Source organism: Procambarus clarkii, chromosome 76 (assembly GCF_040958095.1).
Source record: "Procambarus clarkii isolate CNS0578487 chromosome 76, FALCON_Pclarkii_2.0, whole genome shotgun sequence".
NCBI lineage: Eukaryota > Metazoa > Arthropoda > Malacostraca > Decapoda > Cambaridae > Procambarus > Procambarus clarkii.
Window position 1 is genome coordinate 2886380 of NC_091225.1, and position 22752 is coordinate 2909131.

Consider the following 22752-nt stretch of genomic DNA (forward strand, 5'->3'; position numbering starts at 1 on the left):
ATGCGTGCTGAGGTACAGTACCTCCTGGATCATGGACTTGCCACCCCTTGTGAGTCCCCCTGGGCCTCACCCTGTATCTTGGTGCCAAAACCCCAAGATAAGGTTAGATTGTGTACCGACTATCGGAAATTGAATAATGTGACTGTCAAGGATGCATACCCCTTACCTAGGATAGATGACATCCTTGATGCCATTGGTAATGCCCTGTACTTGTCCCAAGTGGACTTGCTCAAGGGGTATTACTAAGTGTGTTTAACAGAGCGAGACAAAGAAATATCTGCCTTTATCACTTCCTTTGGACTTTTCAGGTACGAACGCCTTCCCTTTGGACTATGTAATGCCCCGGCCACCTTTCAGAAAGCTGTCAACCGCGTCATCCAGGGCTTGGATAACACCTACGGCTATTTGGATGATATCGTTGTAGCATCCAACACCTGGAGCGAACATCTGCTCCAGCTGCAACGATTGTTCGCCAAGCTCCTGACAGCCGGCCTCACCATCAACCTGGGCAAGTCCACCTTTGCCAAAGGTAAAGTGCGTTATCTGGGTCATGTAATAGGGAGTGGCAGCCTAGCTCCGTTAAACATACACACTCAAGCCATCAAACATTATCCACAGCCTACCACCAGGAAGCAGCTCCTGCGCTTCCTTGGTCTTGCCTCCTACTACCGTAGGTTTGTGAAGAATTTTAGTACGGTAGCAACACCATTAATCACTTTAACCAGTCCCAAGCAACGGTATAATTGGACCATTCAGGAAACCGTTGCTTTCGAACAACTCAAATTCCTGCTCTGTTCTAATCCTATTCTCGCCGCACCAGATATCACCAAGCCTTTCATCCTCCATGTCGACGCCAGTGGTACCGGCATCAGGGGTGTCCTGATGCAGCAACGAGGCGAGGAGGTTCTACCTGTTAGCTACTACAGCTACAAGTTGAAACCCCACCAGAAGAATTACAGCACTATCGAGAAGGAGCTACTCTCCATCGTCCTGAATCTACAGCACTTTGCTCCATACCTACAAGATTCTCGGTATACCACCATCTACTCAGACCACAATCCTCTCCGCTTCTTGCATCAAGCCCAATTCAATAATCAACGTCTTCTACGAGGGGCTTTATATCTACAAGATTTTCATCTGGAGATCTTCTACATCAAGGGTTCTGACAACATCATAGCCGACGCCCTCTCCAGAGTCTATGAAGTAGAGGCAGCTCCACCTATCACTCTACCACATGAAGACGTAACTTCTTCCGGAACCGCAGGCTTCGGGGGAGAGTTGTGACGATAATCTCTTTCAAGAGAGATTGAGCCTGCTCTTCCCTATATCATTCACGTCATTCTACAAGTACAAGATGCTACATTCAAGATACGTCCACCAGTAGCACAAAACGTTTTGACCAGGAAGCAAAGCGTACCTTGCACCACCCATCATGCCGGCTCACCGCCCGTCGTCAACGAGCTAACTACCCATTCTCAGCCTGCCTGCTCCTGATTGGCTGGTGTATCGCCGACAGCACACCTGCACCTGCACTCACGCCCTCTACCTGAGTCGACGTCTGGACCAGCTCAAGCCGTCCTCCTCAGAATATTCCTGTGCTCTTAGAAGTTGACATCTCTCTCTGGTATACTAATCCCTGGCTGTCGTATACTAAGGGAGGTGGCAGTTATAGCCAATATTCTCAGCACCTGATTATTATTGCATTGCACATTATTTTATTGTAGAGTAAATTTTCATATCTAGTAATTATTCATGTTGTTTTGTTTGTTGACTTGATTTGAATTTTACGTAAGCCAAGGGATTGTCTTTGTTCATATTTTGTTTTCTAAAGTAATTAAAATTTCATTGTTTATATTTTGTGTTTTGCGTGTCTTCCCATTACCTTACCACAGACAAACAGGCAAGCAGTCTCTTTTTTTTGTAAGTGTGACCAGGCATTGACACCTGCCATTGGAGGACTGCCGAACATCAACACTCCAACACTTTATCGTCACAATATATATATATATATATATATATATATATATATATATATATATATATATATATATATATATATATATATATATTTATATATATATAAATATATTTTGATGGAAAAAAAGAAGTGTAGGTGTTTGGCAGTCCTCCTAATGGCTGGTTTCAATGCCAATCACATTTACAAAAAAAAAGTTGACTGCTTGGCTGTTGCTTCCAAGCTTGTAGTAAAGAGGCACCCTTCTTGAGCCCGGATGGACACATGTATAAGCAAGAAGATGGGGTCGCCATGGGTTCTCCCCTAGGTGTCCTGTTTGCAAACTTCTACATGGGTACCATCGAGCAAAAAGTCTTAGTCGACATGAACTTGAAACCGGCCATATACTGCAGGTATGTTGACGACATTTTTACACAGGTACCTGATGTCAGACATCTGCAGGAGCTGAAGGAGGCATTTGACCAGAATTCTGTGTTGCGTTTCACTTACGAGATGGAGAAGGATGGGAAGCTGCCCTTTCTAGATGTAACAGTCATGGAAAGGAGCGGAGTTTACCACACTGCAGTCTACACTAAGGAAACAAACATAGGAATGTGCCTGAATGCCAACAGTGACTGCCCGGACAGGTACAAGAGGAGTGTTGTTAAAGCTTATGTCGACCGTGCCCTCAGCCACAGCTCAGAATGGAAGCAAGTCGATGAAGAACTCTGTAGGGTAAGGCAGGTCCTAGTCAACAACGGCTTCTCCAATGGTTTCGTGGAAGACATCATAAGAAGGAAAGTGAAACGCCATGCAACCTCTGAAGAGACAACTAACACAACACCTATACCCCCTATTAGACTACTTTACAGGAACTTCTTTTCCACAGCCCATAAAACGGAGGAAAGGGTCCTGAAAGATATTGTCAGTAGAAACGTTATCCCTACAGACAAAAATCAGAAGATACAACTGACGATTCACTATAAAACCAGAAAAACGGCCAGCCTACTCTTGAGAAACTCTCCAGACACAAAGCAGAACGCTTTAAAAGAGACCAACGTCGTCTATGCCTTCAAATGCCCTCTTGGGGACTGTAAGCCTCAAAAAACCCAGTATATAGGCAAGACAACAACATCTCTTTCCAGGCGTTTAACGATGCATAAGCAACAGGGCTCCATTAAGGAACATATAATCTCTTCCCACAAACAAACCATCACCAGAGAAATCTTAGCAAACAACACAGAAATCATCGATAGATACAGCGATAGCAGGTGGCTTGACGTCTGCGAGGCACTACACATCAAGAAGTCAACACCAGCAATCAACAGCCAATTAATGCACAACTATATTCTATCCACTTCAAGACTCCGCTCCAATATAGCAGCATCAAGAAATATGGACCAATAGGCTTTCTACAATTACTTCCATTCAATACCCATTGTTTCGTGTTCTGTCTTGTTTTTGAATTTAATACCCATTCAATACCCATTGTTTCGTGTTCTGTCTTGTGTTTGAATTTAATACCCATTCAATACTCATTGTTTCGTGTTCTGTCTTGTGTTTGAATTTAATACCCATTCAATACCCATTGTTTCGTGTTCTGTCTTGTGTTTGAATTTAATACCCATTCAATACCTATTGTTGAAAGTTTGGTTTCACCTCATCCACCTCACCCAAATGTAGATATAAACTCGAAGATGTGTAAGCTCTATTCAGTTTCAGTTGTGTGTTTGTAAACTAAAGTCTTTGAAAATGTAATAAGTTTTACGAAACGCGCTCAAGTGTCGCGTCAGACTAGAAATAAAAATGAATTTTGGAGAATTACCATCAACAGTGAAAAGAAACGTAACAAAGAGAAAATTCGTGTTATAATTATTAATCTTACTTTTTCGGTCATATTTAATAATATATATATATATATATATATATATATATATATATATATATATATATATATATATATATATATATATATATATATATATATATATATATATATATATATATATAAATAAATATATACTAACGTGTACATGAGTAACTGCTCTCTGTACGTCTGCGCGCCGGTGTCGCCGGCAGGTTATAAATTGCTAGTCTTGGGGTTGGTGAAGTCAGTTGGTCGCCGCCGCAGCGACGAGCAGTCTGTTGTCCGGTCGTCATCAATGACTACGGTGAGCTAATGTAGAATTGTACCCAACATTCTTTTGTACTGAGTACACGAGAAGGAGGATGCACGCACACACACATATATATACATCTACTTATCTGAAAGCAGTGGGCGCTGACACTAACTACGATATTTCAGAAGGACCATTCAATGCATATATCATCCAAGGGGCCAATTATATTTGTATAAAACTCCCGATTTGCTCCTTGGGAGATGTTGGGTTTTGTTTAGTGTTTAAAGTCTATAAACCTCCGGAAGTTTAATAAGACCATAATACAATACTTAACTAACTACATACACACAGTTTATATTCAAGTGACCTCATTATTCAAGTTTATATTCAAGTGACCTCAAGTGACACTGTTCGCTGAATATATTACATTGAATGGGGTGCAGTATTTTGTTTCTTCCTTGTAAATTAGACAGCTTAGTGCACCAATGATCATCTGTGGCCAGATCATCACATGATAATTCTTACCAACTTGGAAAGCTTTACGTATTATTCCGGAGCTTAAGCACACAAGATCAGACCTTCCCATGCGACCTTTCTTGGAAAATGTGCCCCCCCTCACCAGGATTATCGCATCCAGGCATGGAGACCTCATTTTCAGAATGACAACTGCTTTGGAGAAGGTGCAACACCGGGCAACAAAAATCATACCAGAGCTTAGTCATCTCTCGTATCAGGAATGGTTGAGGGTCACTGAGCTAACAACACCACAGACAAGGCACGACAGGGCGGATCTCATATAAACCTTCAAAAAATTAAAAATATAGATGATGTCGATCTCGACACTTTCTTCCAAAGGTTAGATGTAACACGAACGAGGAGCAACGGGTTCAAGCTCAACAAACCACAATGTTGGACAGAAAACAGGAGATGCTTTTTCACCTATAGGGTTTCACACTTACATCAATATCACTTTTGTCCGGTCGAGATGGTCGAGTGGTTAAGGGATCCTGTACATCAGTTGCAGAGTGCTTCTGGCAGTTTGGGTTCGAGTCACTTCTGGGGTGTGAGTTTCCAGTTGCATATATGCCTGGAGACCGTTCAGGCTTGTTCGCACCCATAGGGTTGTAAATCAGTGGAACCACCTACCCGCCGAAGCCGTAAACGCCAAAACTCTGCTGGGTTTTAAAATACAGATAGAAAAGGTCATCCGGCCATATGGATGGGGGGACCTTTGACAAGCCGCCAGCTTCCTGTCTTCGTCGAGGGCACTAGTATTAGTGGCCCTCAGGTAAATTCAGGTAAATTTAGGTAAATCGGTGCTGTCGGGTTTCACGAAAAAAAGGTGTCGAGCGGAGCCGTCAAGAAAAGCAAAACGGCTCCGACTTGTCACACTTTATGCTATTTACTGCTGCTACTACTGATATCATTACCACTGCTGTCACTGATATCATTACTGCTGCTACTACTGATATCATTACTGCTGTTGCCACTGATATCATTACTGCTACTACCACTGATATCATTACTGCTGTTGCCACTGATATCATTACTGCTGTTGCCACTGATATCATTACTGCTGTTGCCACTGATATCATTACTGCTGTTGCCACTGATATCATTACCACTGATATCATTACTGCTACTACTACTGATATCAATACCACTACTACCACTGATATCATTACTGCTGCTACTACTAATATCATTACCACTACTACCACTGATATCATTACCACTGCTACCACTGATATCATTATCGCTGCTACCACTAATATCATTACCGCTGCTACCACTGATATCATTATCACTTACATTAATATCACTAACATTAGTTTCACTTACATCAATATCACTGACATTAGTACCATTTACATTAATATCACTGACATCAGTACCACTTACATCAATATCACTGACATCAGTGCCACAAACAATAATAACACTGACATCAGTACTACTTACCACAACACCGCAGACATTAGCACAATTTATAGTACCACTGACATTACCACCGCTGATAGCTCTACCAGGGACATCACATCCACTGATCACATTGGTATGTGGACTACTTTCCTTCCCGGGTTCATCATTTCCATCAGGAGTCCTGATATTTCTTCGCCCCGTGAACTTGGTATTATTGAAGAAGCCGAATGTAGACAAGTATTCCTTTGACGTCGTGATACCGTAGAATTATAGTTAACCAGTAAGCTATATAGTCCGCTTCTGCGTTCATTAAAAGCAATGGACACAGATGTGTTAGTGAATTAAGTAGGTGAAGTGAATTGTTAGTGTCAAACTCATAATATAAAGTATAGTGAGAGCAATATATATATATATATATATATATATATATATATATATATATATATATATATATATATATATATATATATATATATATATATATATATATATATATATATATATATATATGTCGTACCTAGTAGCCAGAACGCACTTCTCAGCCTACTATGCAAGGCCCAATTTGCCTAATAAGCCAAGTTTTCTTGAATTAATTGTTTTTCGACTACCTAACCTACCTAACCTAACCTAACTTTTTCAGCTGCATAACCTAACCTATAAAGATAGGTTAGGTTAGGTTAGGTAGGGTTGGTTAGGTTCGGTCATATATCTACGTTAATTTTAACTCCAAAAAAAAAAAAATTGACCTTATACATAATGAAATGGTTAGTTTTATCATTTCATAAGAAAAAAATTTGAGAAAATATAATATTTCAGGAAAATTTGGTTTATTAGGCAAATCGGGCCTTGCATAGTAGGCCAAAAAGTGCATTCTGGCTACTAGGTACGACATATATATATATATATATATATATATATATATATATATATATATATATATATATATATATATATATATATGTTCTAGGCTCATTGAAACAACAAGGGACCCGAGAGCTGCAATGATTTCTTTTCCAGCGCCTCAGTGTGGCGATACAGAGGGGAAATGCGCACTGCATCCAGGGTTCCTGCCCGCCATCTGAGGAGCTGGAGGAACTCGACAACCTATGATAACCATCTTTGTAACCCATATGTAACTCCTTTTTTGTAACAAAGTTCAAATAAAGTAAATATATATGTGTACATACAAAAGAATGGGGGTGGTAGGAGAAGATAATATTAGTGTTCAGTGAGAAACCACAAGGTCTCCTCTGAATACTTTTTATGTTCTTCTCCGAGGCTATGGGTCCCCCACATTGGCACCAGAGGTGGTACCCTCACAAACTATTTAAAAATATATATATATATATATATATATATATATATATATATATATATATATATATATATATATATATATATATATATATATGTCGTACCTAGTAGCCAGAACTCACTTCTCAGCCTACTATGCAAGGCCCAATTTGCCTAATAAGCCTAGTTTTCATGAATTTATGTTTTTTCGACAACCTAACCTACCTAACCTAACCTAACCTAACGTTTTCGGCTACCTAACCTAACCTAACCTATAAAGATAGGTTAGGTTAGGTTAGGTAGGGTTGGTTAGGTTCGGTCATATATCTACGTTAATTTTAACTCCAATAAAAAAAAATTGACCTCATACTTCATGAAATGGGTAGCTTTATCATTTCATAAGAAAAAAATTAGAGAAAATATATTAATTCAGTAAAACTTGGCTTATTAGGCAAATCGGGCCTCGCATAGTAGGCTGAGAAGTGAGTTCTGGCTATTAGGTACGACATATATATATATATATATATATATATATATATATATATATATATATATATATATATATATATATATATATATATATATATATATATATATATATATATATATATATATATATATTATTAAATTTGACCGAAAACGTAAGATTAATAATTCTAACACGAATTTTCTCAATATTTCTTATGTTTCTTTTCACTGTCGATGGTAATTGAAAAATCAATTCTCCAAAATTCATTTTTATTTCTAGTCTGATGCGACACTTGAACGCGTTTTGTAATAACTTATTACATTTTCAAAGACTTTAGTTTACACACACAACTATAACCTGCAAACACTAAACAGAGTTCTAATATGCTATAATTTAAACAGCTTTCATCTTATATACCCGCATTTGGGTGAGGTGATATGTTACAACAGTTTTGGATGAGGGAAACAAAACTTTCAACACAAGATAGAACACGAAACAAAGGGTATAAATTGGGTAAATTAAAGGGAAAAATGGAAGTAACTGCAAAGGGCCTATTGGCCTATATTTTTTGATGATTCTATATTGGTGCAGAATCATGAAGTGAGTAGAATATAGTTGTGCATTAACTGGCTGTTGATTGCTGGTGTTGACTTTATGATGTGTTGTGCCTCACAGATGTCGAGCCTCCTGCTATCGCTGTATCTATCGATGATTTCCTTGTTGTTTGTTAAGATTTCTCTGGTGATGGTCTGGTTGTGAGAAGAGATTATATGTTGCTTGATTGAGCCCTGTTGATTATGCATTGTTAATCGCCTGAAAAGAGACGTTGTTGTCTTGCCTATATACTGAGTTCTTTGGGGCTTACAGTTCCCAAGTAGGCATTTGAAGGCATAGACGACGTTGGTTTCCTTTAAAGCGTTCTGCTTTGTGTCTGGAGAGTTTTTCATGAGTAGATTGGCCGTTTTTTTTTTGGTTTTATAGTAAATCGCCAATTGTATTTTCTAATTTTTTGTTTGTAGGGTTAACATTCCTATCAACAATACCTTTCAGGACCTTTTCCTCCGTTTCATGAGCTGTTGAAAAGAAGATCCTGTAAAATAGTCTAATAGGGGGTACATGTGTTGTGTTAGTTGACTCTTCAGAGGTTGCATGGCATTTCACCTTCCTCTTTATGATGTCTTCAACAAAACCATTGGAGAAGCCGTTGTTGACTAGGACCTGCCTTAACCTACATAGTTCTTCATCGACTTGCTTTCATCCTGAGCTGTGGCTGAGAGCACGGTCGACGTAAGCGTTGACAACACTCCTCTTGTATCTTTTCAGTTTCATATATGCCTGGGGACCATTCAGGCTTGTTCGCATATATATATATATATATATATATATATATATATATATATATATATATATATATATATATATATATATATATATATATATATATATATATATATATATATATATATATATATATATATATATATATATATATGCGAACAAGCCTGAATGGTCCCCAGGCATATATGAAACTGAAAACTCCACACCCCAGAAGTGACTCGAACCCATACTGCCAGGAGCACTATGCAACTAGTGTACAGGTGACCTTAACCACTCGACTATCAGTGACCGTACAAAAGATGATGGTAGCTGACGCTGTTTGCTCATTATCCCGACGGCACTTTGATGGTGCCGTCGGTACAGCAACACATGCTGTAATCTCCAAAAGTTCTTCGCTGATTACTTTGATTATTAGAAACAGCGTCCTCTGGTGCTCATAAGAGCAACACACGCTATACTAACTATATTATGATTTCCAATTGCATTGATAAATTGAATTTTCATAGATTTCGATTTATTTTCATTTTGATTTAATTATTTTGTGTGACATTGCATTGGAACTGAGCTGTGTTGTTTCACATACCGTTCATTTCATAAGTGTAAGTATAGATGCCACACCTGTGACAGGTAAAGACCATTCTTTAAAAAAAAAAAAAAACAGCGCCATCTGTTGCACGTAAGAGCAACTCATGCTATACTAAATATGTTACGATTCAATTTCAGTGTTTCCGATTGCATTGATAAATTGAATTTTCATTGATTTGTATTTATTTTCATTTTGATTTAAGTATTTTGTGTGACATTGTGTCGGAGTTAAGCTGTGTTGTTTACCACACCGTTCGTTTAGTGAGTATAGTTTATTTTTTTATTTTTTCATTGTTTTAATATTTTTTTAACAGTTTTTCTTAGATTTCAGTGATGGGAATATCAGATCATTTGATGTTCCAATTTTCTGATGGGAACATCAGATCATTTAAGAATGCATCGGAAGAGGGAGTGGGAAATGGTGGAAAGGACGAGGGGACGGCAGTGGGGGATGGCGAGGAGGATGAGGGGACAGGGGAGGGGAAATAAACTCTATGAGGAGAGAAAACAAGAGCTGGAATTCAGGAAGTTCTGGGAAAAAATATTCAGGATAAACCCGGAAGAAAATTTAAATTTTTGCCCAATTAATGAAAGGGAAATTACAACTCAAGTCGATAACAGAGCTGCAGGACTACTCCCGACGCAAACAATAGACCTTAACAACATACGCGATGACTGCCTCCTTATGAAACACATAACCATTGCGGAGGTCCATAAAACAATTATGGGTTTCATGAACAAGGCGCCGGGCAACAGCAAAATAAATAAGATAGTATTATCCAACCTACCAGTGATTGCACTCCATCAATACACATGTATCTTAAATGCAGCTCTTGCATCTGGACTATTCCCCACATACTTCAAGAATGCCACAATATGATTAATCCCCAAGCCAGGTAAACCCCCAACCCAAATTGAAAACTACAGGCCAATTTCCCTCCTCGAAGTACCAGGTAAAATATTCGAAAAAATTATCAATCAGAGACTTGTGAAGTACATGGAAGAGGAAGGGAAGTATAACACCAGGCAGCATGGGTTTAGACACAGCAGAGGGGGGGGACCCGTACAGCTATAGCCCTGATCTACGAGCATATAGCCAATGCAGTGTCGAAAAAAGATCAGTGTAATATAGTGCTGAGGGACGTCTCGAAAGCCTTCGACAAAGTGTGGCACACAGGCCTAAAATATAAGATATCTGAACTAGGGCTTCCTGAGAGATTTACTGCTACTCTCTGCAGCTTTATAGACAATAGAACTGCTAGGCTTAATATCGGCAGCTACTTGGGTGACGTAACAGAACTGAAAAGTGGAGTACCACAAGGAAGCTGCCTCTCCCCCACTCTATTCAACATATATACAGCTGACCTACCCCAACCCCAACATGGAGAATACATCACATACGCTGACGATGTCACCCAAATAATATGCCAACCGGGCCCATCAAAGCCGCTACTAGCCGACAAAACCAAGGCGGCAATTGAACTTATAAACAACTTTGAGAAGCAATGGAAAATTAGCACCAACAAACCAAAGTTCCAGATAATACACATTGCGAAAAGAAACCCGGACCCCATCATCCTTGACAACCAGCCGATCCAATATGCGGAGGTAGGCAGAATACTGGGACTTATGATAAATAGAACAGGGATACAAATTCATGTAAGGGACCGACTAAACAAAGCCAAAGCAGCATTAGGAAAACTGAGAAGATTCCGGAGCCTCAGTACTAACATTCAGATCCACCTATATAACGCTCTAGTTCGGCCGCATCTGGAATATCCCCCAGTACCACTACACACCATAAAGAGAACTAACATGCAGAAACTGCAAGCAGTACAAAATAAGGCGCTAAGGAGAGCAGCAATACACCGTCCACCATATGATCAGACAATCCAGGAGCTCCATGAACTCCTGAACATACAGCCACTAAACATCAGACTGCAGCACCAAGCCATCAGGGTGTGGAACACCATCGAAATGTTAGAGAACCCAATGTTTGAAAGATTACTCTAAGATGAGACGCCCCGCTCCCACAGCTGGTGGCCCAAGAGCCTCGATTCTCTGGACGAAAACCCCGCCCCACAGTATATAATCCCCAGATGAGTTATATATGTGTATATATGAACAGTTCATATATGTGTATGTATGAACAACTGTATAAATAATACGTATGTATGAACAACTCGATAAATAATAATAATAAAATAAAGAGCCTTAAACAGAATAACATATATTCCGATGTGGAAGCATCGGAGTGTGTATATATGAATGCTACACAGTATTCATCTATGGACATCCATATATGGTGAAACACATGTGAAGAACCTCTCACACACTCACAGCTCCCTGACATGAGGGAGCCTGCTTAGCTTAGCTGCCAACACCCACACATCGTGTCAGCAAGGCGGACAGCCCGCCTGCTTTCATACCTCTCACTGTATTTCCCACTTCTATACTTCCCTTCACCTATGCCTCTCCTTCCTCTTTACTCCCCAAAAAAAAAAAAAAAAAAAAAAGGGGAGGGGGTAATGGTGCGGTGGACGAGGGGACGGGGAAGATGGGGGCGAGAGGACAGGGGAATGGAGAATCGTGGGAATTACAAGGGGACAGGGGGAGTGGGGGATGGTAGGGAGGATGAGGGAACGGTGGAGCGGGGAATGGTTAGGAGGACCCGAGGATGGTTGAATGGAAAATGGTGGGGAGGACAAAGGGACGGGGAGGGGGGAATGGTGGGCAGGACGAGGGGACGTGGGCGTGGGGAATGGTTGGGAGGACGAGGGGACGTGGATGTGGGGAATGGTTGGGAGGACGAGGGGACAAGGGAGTGATAGCCGAGGATAGTGATAGGAGCTACGCAACTGGGAAGTGGTTCAAATAGCTTCGGCTACCACTTCCTTATGTCCGGCCGTGATGGTCAAGCGGATTAAGGCGCCCTGTAGTTACCAGTTGCGTTGCTCCTGGGAGTATGGGTTCGAGTCACTTCTGGGGTGTGAGTTTTCATTCGCATATAGTCCTGGGGACCATTCAGGCTTGTTCGCATTTGTGTTCCTCATGTGTGCCCCAAAGAATGAGGTGATTTGATAAAATGCTATGCCCATGATTACCATCCGAGTGCCGGCGGGGAAGTGGTTCAAATAGCTTCGGCTATAACTTCCTTATGTCCGGTCGTGATGGTCAAGCGGATTAAGGCGTCCTGTAGATACCAGTTGCGTTGCTCCTGGGAGTATGGGTTCGAGTCACTTCTGGGGTGTGAGTTTTCATTCATATATATATATATATATATATATATATATATATATATATATATATATATATATATATATATATATATATATATATATATATATATATATATATATATATATATATATATATAGTGAAACTATCGCGCCGTTTGCCCTCGTTATTCATAAAGTACATTCTATTTCTGTACATTTTGAGGAATTATGTATCCATATGAGTAGTAACCATTAAAAGGGTAACAGATGAAAAGGTATTCCAGAAAGTGTTATTGGTTCTGAGAAATATTTAGATTTTCTCTGAGGACGAAAGTGATGTCTTAAAGAACAAGCTGTTACATGACACTTAACATAGATTTTTGGTCATTAAACAGAACCCAAGTACGTTCAGGAATTCCATATAAATGATTATACTGTTTGACAGAACCACCGTCATGTAGAGGCGATTAACAAACCATAAACTGGTGACCACGGACTGCTCAAAATCGTGAGGCTGACGAGAGGTGGAGCGTTAGTGAGAGAAATACCTGGTGAGATCGGGGAGAGTATCCAGGTGAGCGTGGTAGTGGGATGGTACTGTGTTGAGAAGACCCTTCTCAAGGTGGTTGATAGTTCCAGATCTCCTTATGGGATGGCTTCCTGATGGCCATTGTCGTCCAGAAACAGACGCTAGGAGACGGAGACCAGCGGTGGTGTGATGTTGCAGACCTGCAGGGAAGGTGGTATCCCTGTGACCAAGCCCTACCAGACCACGTCCCACTGAGAGCAAGATAGTTCTGTGGAGGGTGGGCCAGACCTCTTGGGGAGATGTTACCCCCGTCCCCACCCCCCCCCAAAAAAAAAAAAACAGACCACGCACCGCTCCGTTTAATACTCCTTAAAACCTTCGGAAATCTTGACTCTGTAAACAACTCCGTGAAAGGGAATTCATTTGTATACAAGTTATGTACAATAATACAAACTTTTCAAGATGTTAAAAAAGAAAGAATTTGCAGATCTGTTCCCTGTACAAAAACAGATCACACTTGAGGATTTTTGTGCTGCGTAATTAAATATGATTAACAAATATTTGTTACTCAAGAATAAATACAAAGAAAAAGTAACCCTGGCTATAAAGAACAGCAACGGTCAGCTGATGCCATAAACACATCATCCGGCCCTCACCGCGATGTATCAAGTGTAAAACATGTCCAGTCTTATCGTCGCCCTTACATCAACTGGAAACAACAACATCCCTGCCTTGCCAAATTGTAAACATTGATACACCACTGTGACGCGTCTCCCAAAACTATCCCTCTTGGGGAGGAGAAAACCTTCACGCATACTGCACGTACCATGAGGAATAAGACAGTAAACCAGACAATACAGGATTCCTCAGCTGGTGTAATCCAAAATGTCATGATGCTACAGTGCCTGGCCTGGTGCCTGGCCTGGTGCCCACACCTACACTTGAAGCTGCCTGGCCTGGTGCCCACACCTACACTTGAAGCTGCCTGGCCTGGTGCCCACACCTACACTTGAAGCTGTCTGGCCTGGTGCCCACACCTACACTTGAAGCTGTCTGGCCTGGTGCCCACACCTACACTTGAAGCTGCCTGGCCTGGTGCCCACACCTACACTTGAAGCTGCCTGGCCTGGTGCCCACACCTACACTTGACGCTGCCTGGCCTGGTGCCCACACCTACACTTGAAGCTGCCTGGCCTGGTGCCCACACCTACACTTGAAGCTGCTTGGCCTGGTGCCCACACCTACACCTGAAGCTGCCTGGCCTGGTGCCCACACCTACACTTGAAGCTGCCTGGCCTGGTGCCCACACCTACACTACAAGCTGCCTCGCCTGGTGCCCACACCTACACTTGAAGCTACCTGGCCTGGTGCCCACACCTACACCTGAAGCTGCCTGGCCTGGTGCCCACACTTACACTTGAAGCTGCCTGGCCTGGTGCCCACACCTACACCTGAAGCTGTCTGGCCTGGTGCCCACACCTACACTTGAAGCTGTCTGGCCTGGTGCCCACACCTACACTTGAAGCTGCCTGGCCTGGTGCCCACACCTACACTTGAAGCTGCCTGGCCTGGTGCCCACACCTACACTTGAAGCTGCCTGGCCTGGTGCCCACACCTACACCTGAAGCTGCCTGGCCTGGTGCCCACACCTACACTTGAAGCTGCCTGGCCTGGTGCCCACACCTACACTTGAAGCTGCCTGGTCTGGTGCCCACACCTACACTTGAAGCTGCCTGGCCTGGTGCCCACACCTACACCTGAAGCTGCCTGGACTGGTGCCCACACCTACACTTGAAGCTGCCTGGCCTGGTGCCCACACCTACACTAGAAGCTGCCTCGCCTGGTGCCCACACCTACACTTGAAGCTACCTGGCCTGGTGCCCACACCTACACCTGAAGCTGCCTGGCCTGGTGCCCACACTTACACTTGAAGCTGCCTGGCCTGGTGCCCACACCTACACCTGAAGCTGCCTGGCCTGGTGCCCACATCTACACCTGAAGATGCCTGGCCTGGTGCCCACACCTACACCTGAAGCTGTCTGGCCTGGTGCCCACACCTACACCTGAAGCTGCCTGGCCTGGTGCCCACACCTACACCTGAAGCTGCCTGGCCTGGTGCCCACACCTACACTAAAAGCTGCCTGGCCTGGTGCCCACACCTACACTTGAAGCTGCCTGGCCTGGTGCCCACACCTACACTTGAAGCTGCCTGGCCTGGTGCCCACACCTACACTTGAAGCTGCCTGGCCTGATGCCCACACCTACACTTGAAGCTGCCTGGCCTGGTGCCCACACCTACACTTGAAGCTGCCTGGCCTGGTGCCCACACCTACACTTGAAGCTGCCTGACCTGGTGCCCACACCTACACTTGAAGCTGCCTGGCCTGGTGCCCACACCTACACTAGAAGCTGCCTCGCCTGGTGCCCACACCTACACTTGAAGCTGCCTGGCCTGGTGCCCACACCTACACTTGAAGCTGCCTGGCCTGGTGCCCACATCTACACTTGAAGCTGCCTGGCCTGGTGCCCACACCTACACTTGAAGCTGCCTGGCCTGGTGCCCACACCTACACCTGAAGCTGCCTGGCCTGGTGCCCACACCTACACTTGAAGCTGCCTGGCCTGGTGCCCACACCTACACTTGAAGCTGCCTGGCCTGGTGCCCACACCTACACTTGAAGCTGCCTGGCCTGGTGCCCACACCTACACTTGAAGCTGCCTGGCCTGGTGCCCACACCTACACCTGAAGCTGCCTGGCCTGGTGCCCACACCTACACTTGAAGCTGCCTGGCCTGGTGCCCACACCTACACTTGAAGCTGCCTGGCCTGGTGCCCACACCTACACTTGAAGCTGCCTGGCCTGGTGCCCACACCTACACCTGAAGCTGCCTGGCCTGGTGCCCACACCTACACTTGAAGCTGCCTGGCCTGGTGCCCACACCTACACTAGAAGCTGCCTCGCCTGGTGCCCACACCTACACTTGAAGCTACCTGGCCTGGTGCCCACACCTACACCTGAAGCTGCCTGGCCTGGTGCCCACACTTACACTTGAAGCTGCCTGGCCTGGTGCCCACACCTACACCTGAAGCTGTCTGGCCTGGTGCCCACACCTACACTTGAAGCTGTCTGGCCTGGTGCCCACACCTACACTTGAAGCTGCCTGGCCTGGTGTCCACACCTACACTTGAAGCTGCCTGGCCTGGTGCCCACACCTACACCTGAAGCTGCCTGGCCTGGTGCCCACACCTACACCTGAAGCTGCCTGGCCTGGTGCCCACATCTACACCTGAAGTTGCCTGGCCTGGTGCCCGACACCTACACCTGAAGCTGTCTGGCCTGGTGCCCACACCTACACCTGAAGCTGCCTGGCCTGGTGCCCACACCTACACCTGAAGCTGCCTGGCCTGGTAGCCCACACCTACACTAGAAGCTGCCTGGCCTGGTGCCCACACCTACACTTGAAGCTGCCTGGCCTGGTGCCCACACCTACACTTGAAGCTGCCTGGCCTGGTGCCCACACCTACACTTGAAGCTGCCTGGCCTGGTGCCCACACCTACACTTGAAGCTGCCTGGCCTGGTGCCCACACCTACACCTGAAGCTGCCTGGCCTGGTGCCCACACCTACACTTGAAGCTGCCTGGCCTGGTGCCCACACCTACACTTGAAGCTGCCTGGCCTGGTGCCCACACCTACACTTGAAGCTGCCTGGCCTGGTGCCCACACCTACACTAGAAGCTGCCTCGGCCTGGTGCCCACACCTACACTTGAAGCTGCCTGGCCTGGTGCCCACACCTACACTTGAAGCTGCCTGGCCTGGTGCCCACACCTACACTTGAAGCTGCCTGGCCTGGTGCCCACACCTACACTTGAAGCTGCCTGGCCTGGTGCCCACACCTACACCTGAAGCTGCCTGGCCTGGTGCCCACACCTACACTTGAAGCTGCCTGGCCTGGTGCCCACACCTACACTTGAAGCTGCCTGGCCTGGTGCCCACACCTACACTTGAAGCTGCCTGGCCTGGTGCCCACACCTACACTTGAAGCTGCCTGGCCTGGTGCCCACACCTACACCTGAAGCTGCCTGGCCTGGTGCCCACACCTACACTTGAAGCTGCCTGGCCTGGTGCCCACACCTACACTTGAAGCTGCCTGGCCTGGTGCCCACACCTACACTTGAAGCTGCCTGGCCTGGTGCCCACACCTACACCTGAAGCTGCCTGGCCTGGTGCCCACACCTACACTTGAAGCTGCCTGGCCTGGTGCCCACACCTACACTAGAAGCTGCCTCGCCTGGTGCCCACACCTACACTTGAAGCTACCTGGCCTGGTGCCCACACCTACACCTGAAGCTGCCTGGCCTGGTGCCCACACTTACACTTGAAGCTGCCTGGCCTGGTGCCCACACCTACACCTGAAGCTGTCTGGCCTGGTGCCCACACCTACACTTGAAGCTGTCTGGCCTGGTGCCCACACCTACACTTGAAGCTGCCTGGCCTGGTGTCCACACCTACACTTGAAGCTGCCTGGCCTGGTGCCCACACCTACACCTGAAGCTGCCTGGCCTGGTGCCCACACCTACACCTGAAGCTGCCTGGCCTGGTGCCCACATCTACACCTGAAGTTGCCTGGCCTGGTGCCCACACCTACACCTGAAGCTGTCTGGCCTGGTGCCCACACCTACACCTGAAGCTGCCTGGCCTGGTGCCCACACCTACACCTGAAGCTGCCTGGCCTGGTGCCCACACCTACACTAGAAGCTGCCTGGCCTGGTGCCCACACCTACACTTGAAGCTGCCTGGCCTGGTGCCCACACCTACACTTGAAGCTGCCTGGCCTGGTGCCCACACCTACACTTGAAGCTGCCTGGCCTGGTGCCCACACCTACACTTGAAGCTGCCTGGCCTGGTGCCCACACCTACACCTGAAGCTGCCTGGCCTGGTGCCCACACCTACACTTGAAGCTGCCTGGCCTGGTGCCCACACCTACACTTGAAGCTGCCTGGCCTGGTGCCCACACCTACACTTGAAGCTGCCTGGCCTGGTGCCCACACCTACACTTGAAGCTGCCTCGCCTGGTGCCCACACCTACACTTGAAGCTGCCTGGCCTGGTGCCCACACCTACACTTGAAGCTGCCTGGCCTGGTGCCCACACCTACACTTGAAGCTGCCTGGCCTGGTGCCCACACCTACACTTGAAGCTGCCTGGCCTGGTGCCCACACCTACACCTGAAGCTGCCTGGCCTGGTGCCCACACCTACACTTGAAGCTGCCTGGCCTGGTGACCACACCTACACCTGAAGCTGCCTGGCCTGGTGCCCACACCTACACTTGAAGCTGCCTGGCCTGGTGCCCACACCTACACTTGAAGCTGCCTGGCCTGGTGCCCACACCTACACCTGAAGCTGCCTGGCCTGGTGCCCACACCTACACCTGAAGCTGCCTGGCCTGGTGCCCACACCTACACCTGAAGCTGCCTAGCCTGGTGCCCACATCTACACCTGAAGTTGCCTGGCCTGGTGCCCACACCTACACCTGAAGCTGTCTGGCCTGGTGCCCACACCTACACCTGAAGCTGCCTGGCCTGGTGCCCACACCTACACTTGAAGCTGCCTGGCCTGGTGCCCACACCTACACTTGAAGCTGCCTGGCCTGGTGCCCACACCTACACCTGAAGCTGCCTGGCCTGGTGCCCACACCTACTCCTGAAGCTGCCTGGCCTGGTGCCCACACCTACACCTGAAGCTGCCTGGCCTGGTGCCCACATCTACACCTGAAGTTGCCTGGCCTGGTGCCCACACCTACACTTGAAGCTGCCTGGCCTGGTGCCCACACCTACACCTGAAGCTGCCTGGCCTGGTGCCCACACCTACACTTGAAGCTGCCTGGCCTGGTGCCCACACCTACACTTGAAGCTGCCTGGCCTGGTGCCCACACCTACACTTGAAGCTGCCTGGCCTGGTGCCCACACCTACACCTGAAGCTGCCTGGCCTGGTGCCCACACCTACACTTGAAGCTGCCTGGCCTGGTGCCCACACCTACACTAGAAGCTGCCTCGCCTGGTGCCCACACCTACACTTGAAGCTACCTGGCCTGGTGCCCACACCTACACCTGAAGCTGCCTGGCCTGGTGCCCACACTTACACTTGAAGCTGCCTGGCCTGGTGCCCACACCTACACCTGAAGCTGTCTGGCCTGGTGCCCACACCTACACTTGAAGCTGTCTGGCCTGGTGCCCACACCTACACTTGAAGCTGCCTGGCCTGGTGTCCACACCTACACTTGAAGCTGCCTGGCCTGGTGCCCACACCTACACCTGAAGCTGCCTGGCCTGGTGCCCACACCTACACCTGAAGCTGCCTGGCCTGGTGCCCACATCTACACCTGAAGTTGCCTGGCCTGGTGCCCACACCTACACCTGAAGCTGTCTGGCCTGGTGCCCACACCTACACCTGAAGCTGCCTGGCCTGGTGCCCACACCTACACCTGAAGCTGCCTGGCCTGGTGCCCACACCTACACTAGAAGCTGCCTGGCCTGGTGCCCACACCTACACTTGAAGCTGCCTGGCCTGGTGCCCACACCTACACTTGAAGCTGCCTGGCCTGGTGCCCACACCTACACTTGAAGCTGCCTGGCCTGGTGCCCACACCTACACTTGAAGCTGCCGGGCCTGGTGCCCACACCTACACCTGAAGCTGCCTGGCCTGGTGCCCACACCTACACTTGAAGCTGCCTGGCCTGGTGCCCACACCTACACTTGAAGCTGCCTGGCCTGGTGCCCACACCTACACTTGAAGCTGCCTGGCCTGGTGCCCACACCTACACTTGAAGCTGCCTCGCCTGGTGCCCACACCTACACTTGAAGCTGCCTGGCCTGGTGCCCACACCTACACTTGAAGCTGCCTGGCCTGGTGCCCACACCTACACTTGAAGCTGCCTGGCCTGGTGCCCACACCTACACTTGAAGCTGCCTGGCCTGGTGCCCACACCTACACCTGAAGCTGCCTGGCCTGGTGCCCACACCTACACTTGAAGCTGCCTGGCCTGGTGACCACACCTACACTTGAAGCTGCCTGGCCTGGTGCCCACACCTACACTTGAAGCTGCCTGGCCTGGTGCCCACACCTACACTTGAAGCTGCCTGGCCTGGTGCCCACACCTACACCTGAAGCTGCCTGGCCTGGTGCCCACACCTACACCTGAAGCTGCCTGGCCTGGTGCCCACACCTACACCTGAAGCTGCCTAGCCTGGTGCCCACATCTACACCTGAAGTTGCCTGGCCTGGTGCCCACACCTACACCTGAAGCTGTCTGGCCTGGTGCCCACACCTACACCTGAAGCTGCCTGGCCTGGTGCCCACACCTACACTTGAAGCTGCCTGGCCTGGTGCCCACACCTACATTTGAAGCTGCCTGGCCTGGTGCCCACACCTACACCTGAAGCTGCCTGGCCTGGTGCCCACACCTACTCCTGAAGCTGCCTGGCCTGGTGCCCACACCTACACCTGAAGCTGCCTGGCCTGGTGCCCACATATACACCTGAAGTTGCCTGGCCTGGTGCCCACACCTACACCTGAAGCTGTCTGGCCTGGTGCCCACACCTACACCTGAAGCTGCCTGGCCTGGTGCCCACACCTACACCTGAAGCTGCCTGGCCTGGTGCCCACACCTACACTTGAAGCTGCCTGGCCTGGTGCCCACACCTAAACTTGAAGCTGCCTGGCCTGGTGCCCACACCTACACCTGAAGGTGCCTGGCCTGGTGCCCACACCTACACTTGAAGCTGTCTGGCCTGGTGCCCACATCTACTGTTGAAGCTGCCTGGCCTGGTGCCACACCTACGCTTGAATCAGTCTGGCCTGGTGCCCACATCTACTGTTGAAGCTGCCTGGCCTGGTGCCCACACCTACACTTGAAGCTGTCTGGCCTGGTGCCCACACTTACACTGGCAGCTACCTGGCCTAGTGCCCACACCTACACTTGAAGCTGTCTGGCCTGGTGCCCACACCTACACTTGAAGCCGCCTGGCCTGGTGCCCACACCTACACTTGAAGCCGCCTGGCCTGGTGCCCATTCCTACACTTCACTGGAAGTTGTGTAAATGTAAACTTTGATGGACATGCAAATTACATTGTAAATGTCAATCACTCCTCATTTTCCTAATGAAAATGTCGTCCTTTATAAACATTTGTGTACAATAAATTACATTTATCTTTAAAAATAAATTCAACAAATTCTAACAAACAGAAAGAAAAGGCATAATCATTTTTTCTTTATAATTGTTTTCTCTATATTTCTAATATAAAGGCTGGTGAGAGCATCAGTTTGAACCAAGAGGAGGATTCAAACCTGCACACGTGGTACTCCCAAGCACACGCCTTTAACCCCTTAACCACGACATGCTCAAAAGGAATGCAACCTGGGATTCAAGTGAATCCTTTAGGGGTCCTGAGGCTTCCATTGAAGCCAATCAGGGTTTCAGATATTGTCTCCCCCCCCCCCCCCCATGCACTCTGGCTGTGGTCCAGGAGTTGTACCTCAAACACTTCTTTTCAAATTCACAAAGAAAGCACAATAACGTGATGTATCAATTAGAAAATCAGTAGGAACCATGAGGTGGATTCCAACCTGCTCACTTGTTACCCCCAAACACACACCATAGACCACTTAACCACTGGTGTTATCCTAGACTCATAATTACTAGTTAATCTCTAGTGAATAAAATCATATGTTTCACTTAATTACAAAGATATCATACGAATTACAATCTTGCTTAACAGAGCCACCTTCATGGAGAAGCAATCATCAAAGCATCAATTGGCGGCCGCTTACCGTTCTAAAATGGTGTGGATGTGGATGTGTGGGATAACAGCGAGAGAAATATCTCTGGAGCTCGGCGTGAGCCTCACCACAGTATACCGGTGGATCCGGCGGTGGCAGAGGGAAGGTACTGTGAGAAGACGACCCTATGGTGGTGGGTGGTTCCCGACCTGCTGGGCAGACGGTACCCAGGTGACCTCAGCTGGACCAACACAGCCCTACGGATCATCTGTTTGGGACACGTGCACCCTCCAGGCTTACTCTAACCCCGTATATGCCAGTTATTCCGTGTGATGATGTTAGTTTTTATAATATGTTTCAATAGTAATATGGTGTAAGTCCTCCAATAGCAAGTGAAAACCAATTATATATATTTAAACCCTTGGGTATATATGAACCTGGTAAACACAGATTCACAGCCAACAACGGAGACAAGCGTAAGAGAGCTAATAACATTATTTAGGAACAATTCTGTTGAGTGCTTGAGTGTTTGTCCCACTGA

General features: G+C 47.1%; 1 protein-coding gene across 1 annotated transcript in view; it reads right to left on the reverse strand.

Moving 5' to 3' along the window:
* Positions 1–5472: 5472 nt before the first annotated feature.
* LOC138357128 (sericin-2-like) overlaps positions 5473–22752 on the reverse strand; it is a 17377-nt gene continuing 97 nt past the window's right edge. The window contains exon 2 of the mRNA XM_069313770.1: positions 5473–6201. Coding sequence (XP_069169871.1) covers positions 5473–6201 — 729 coding nt within the window. The remainder of the gene's footprint in view (positions 6202–22752) is intronic.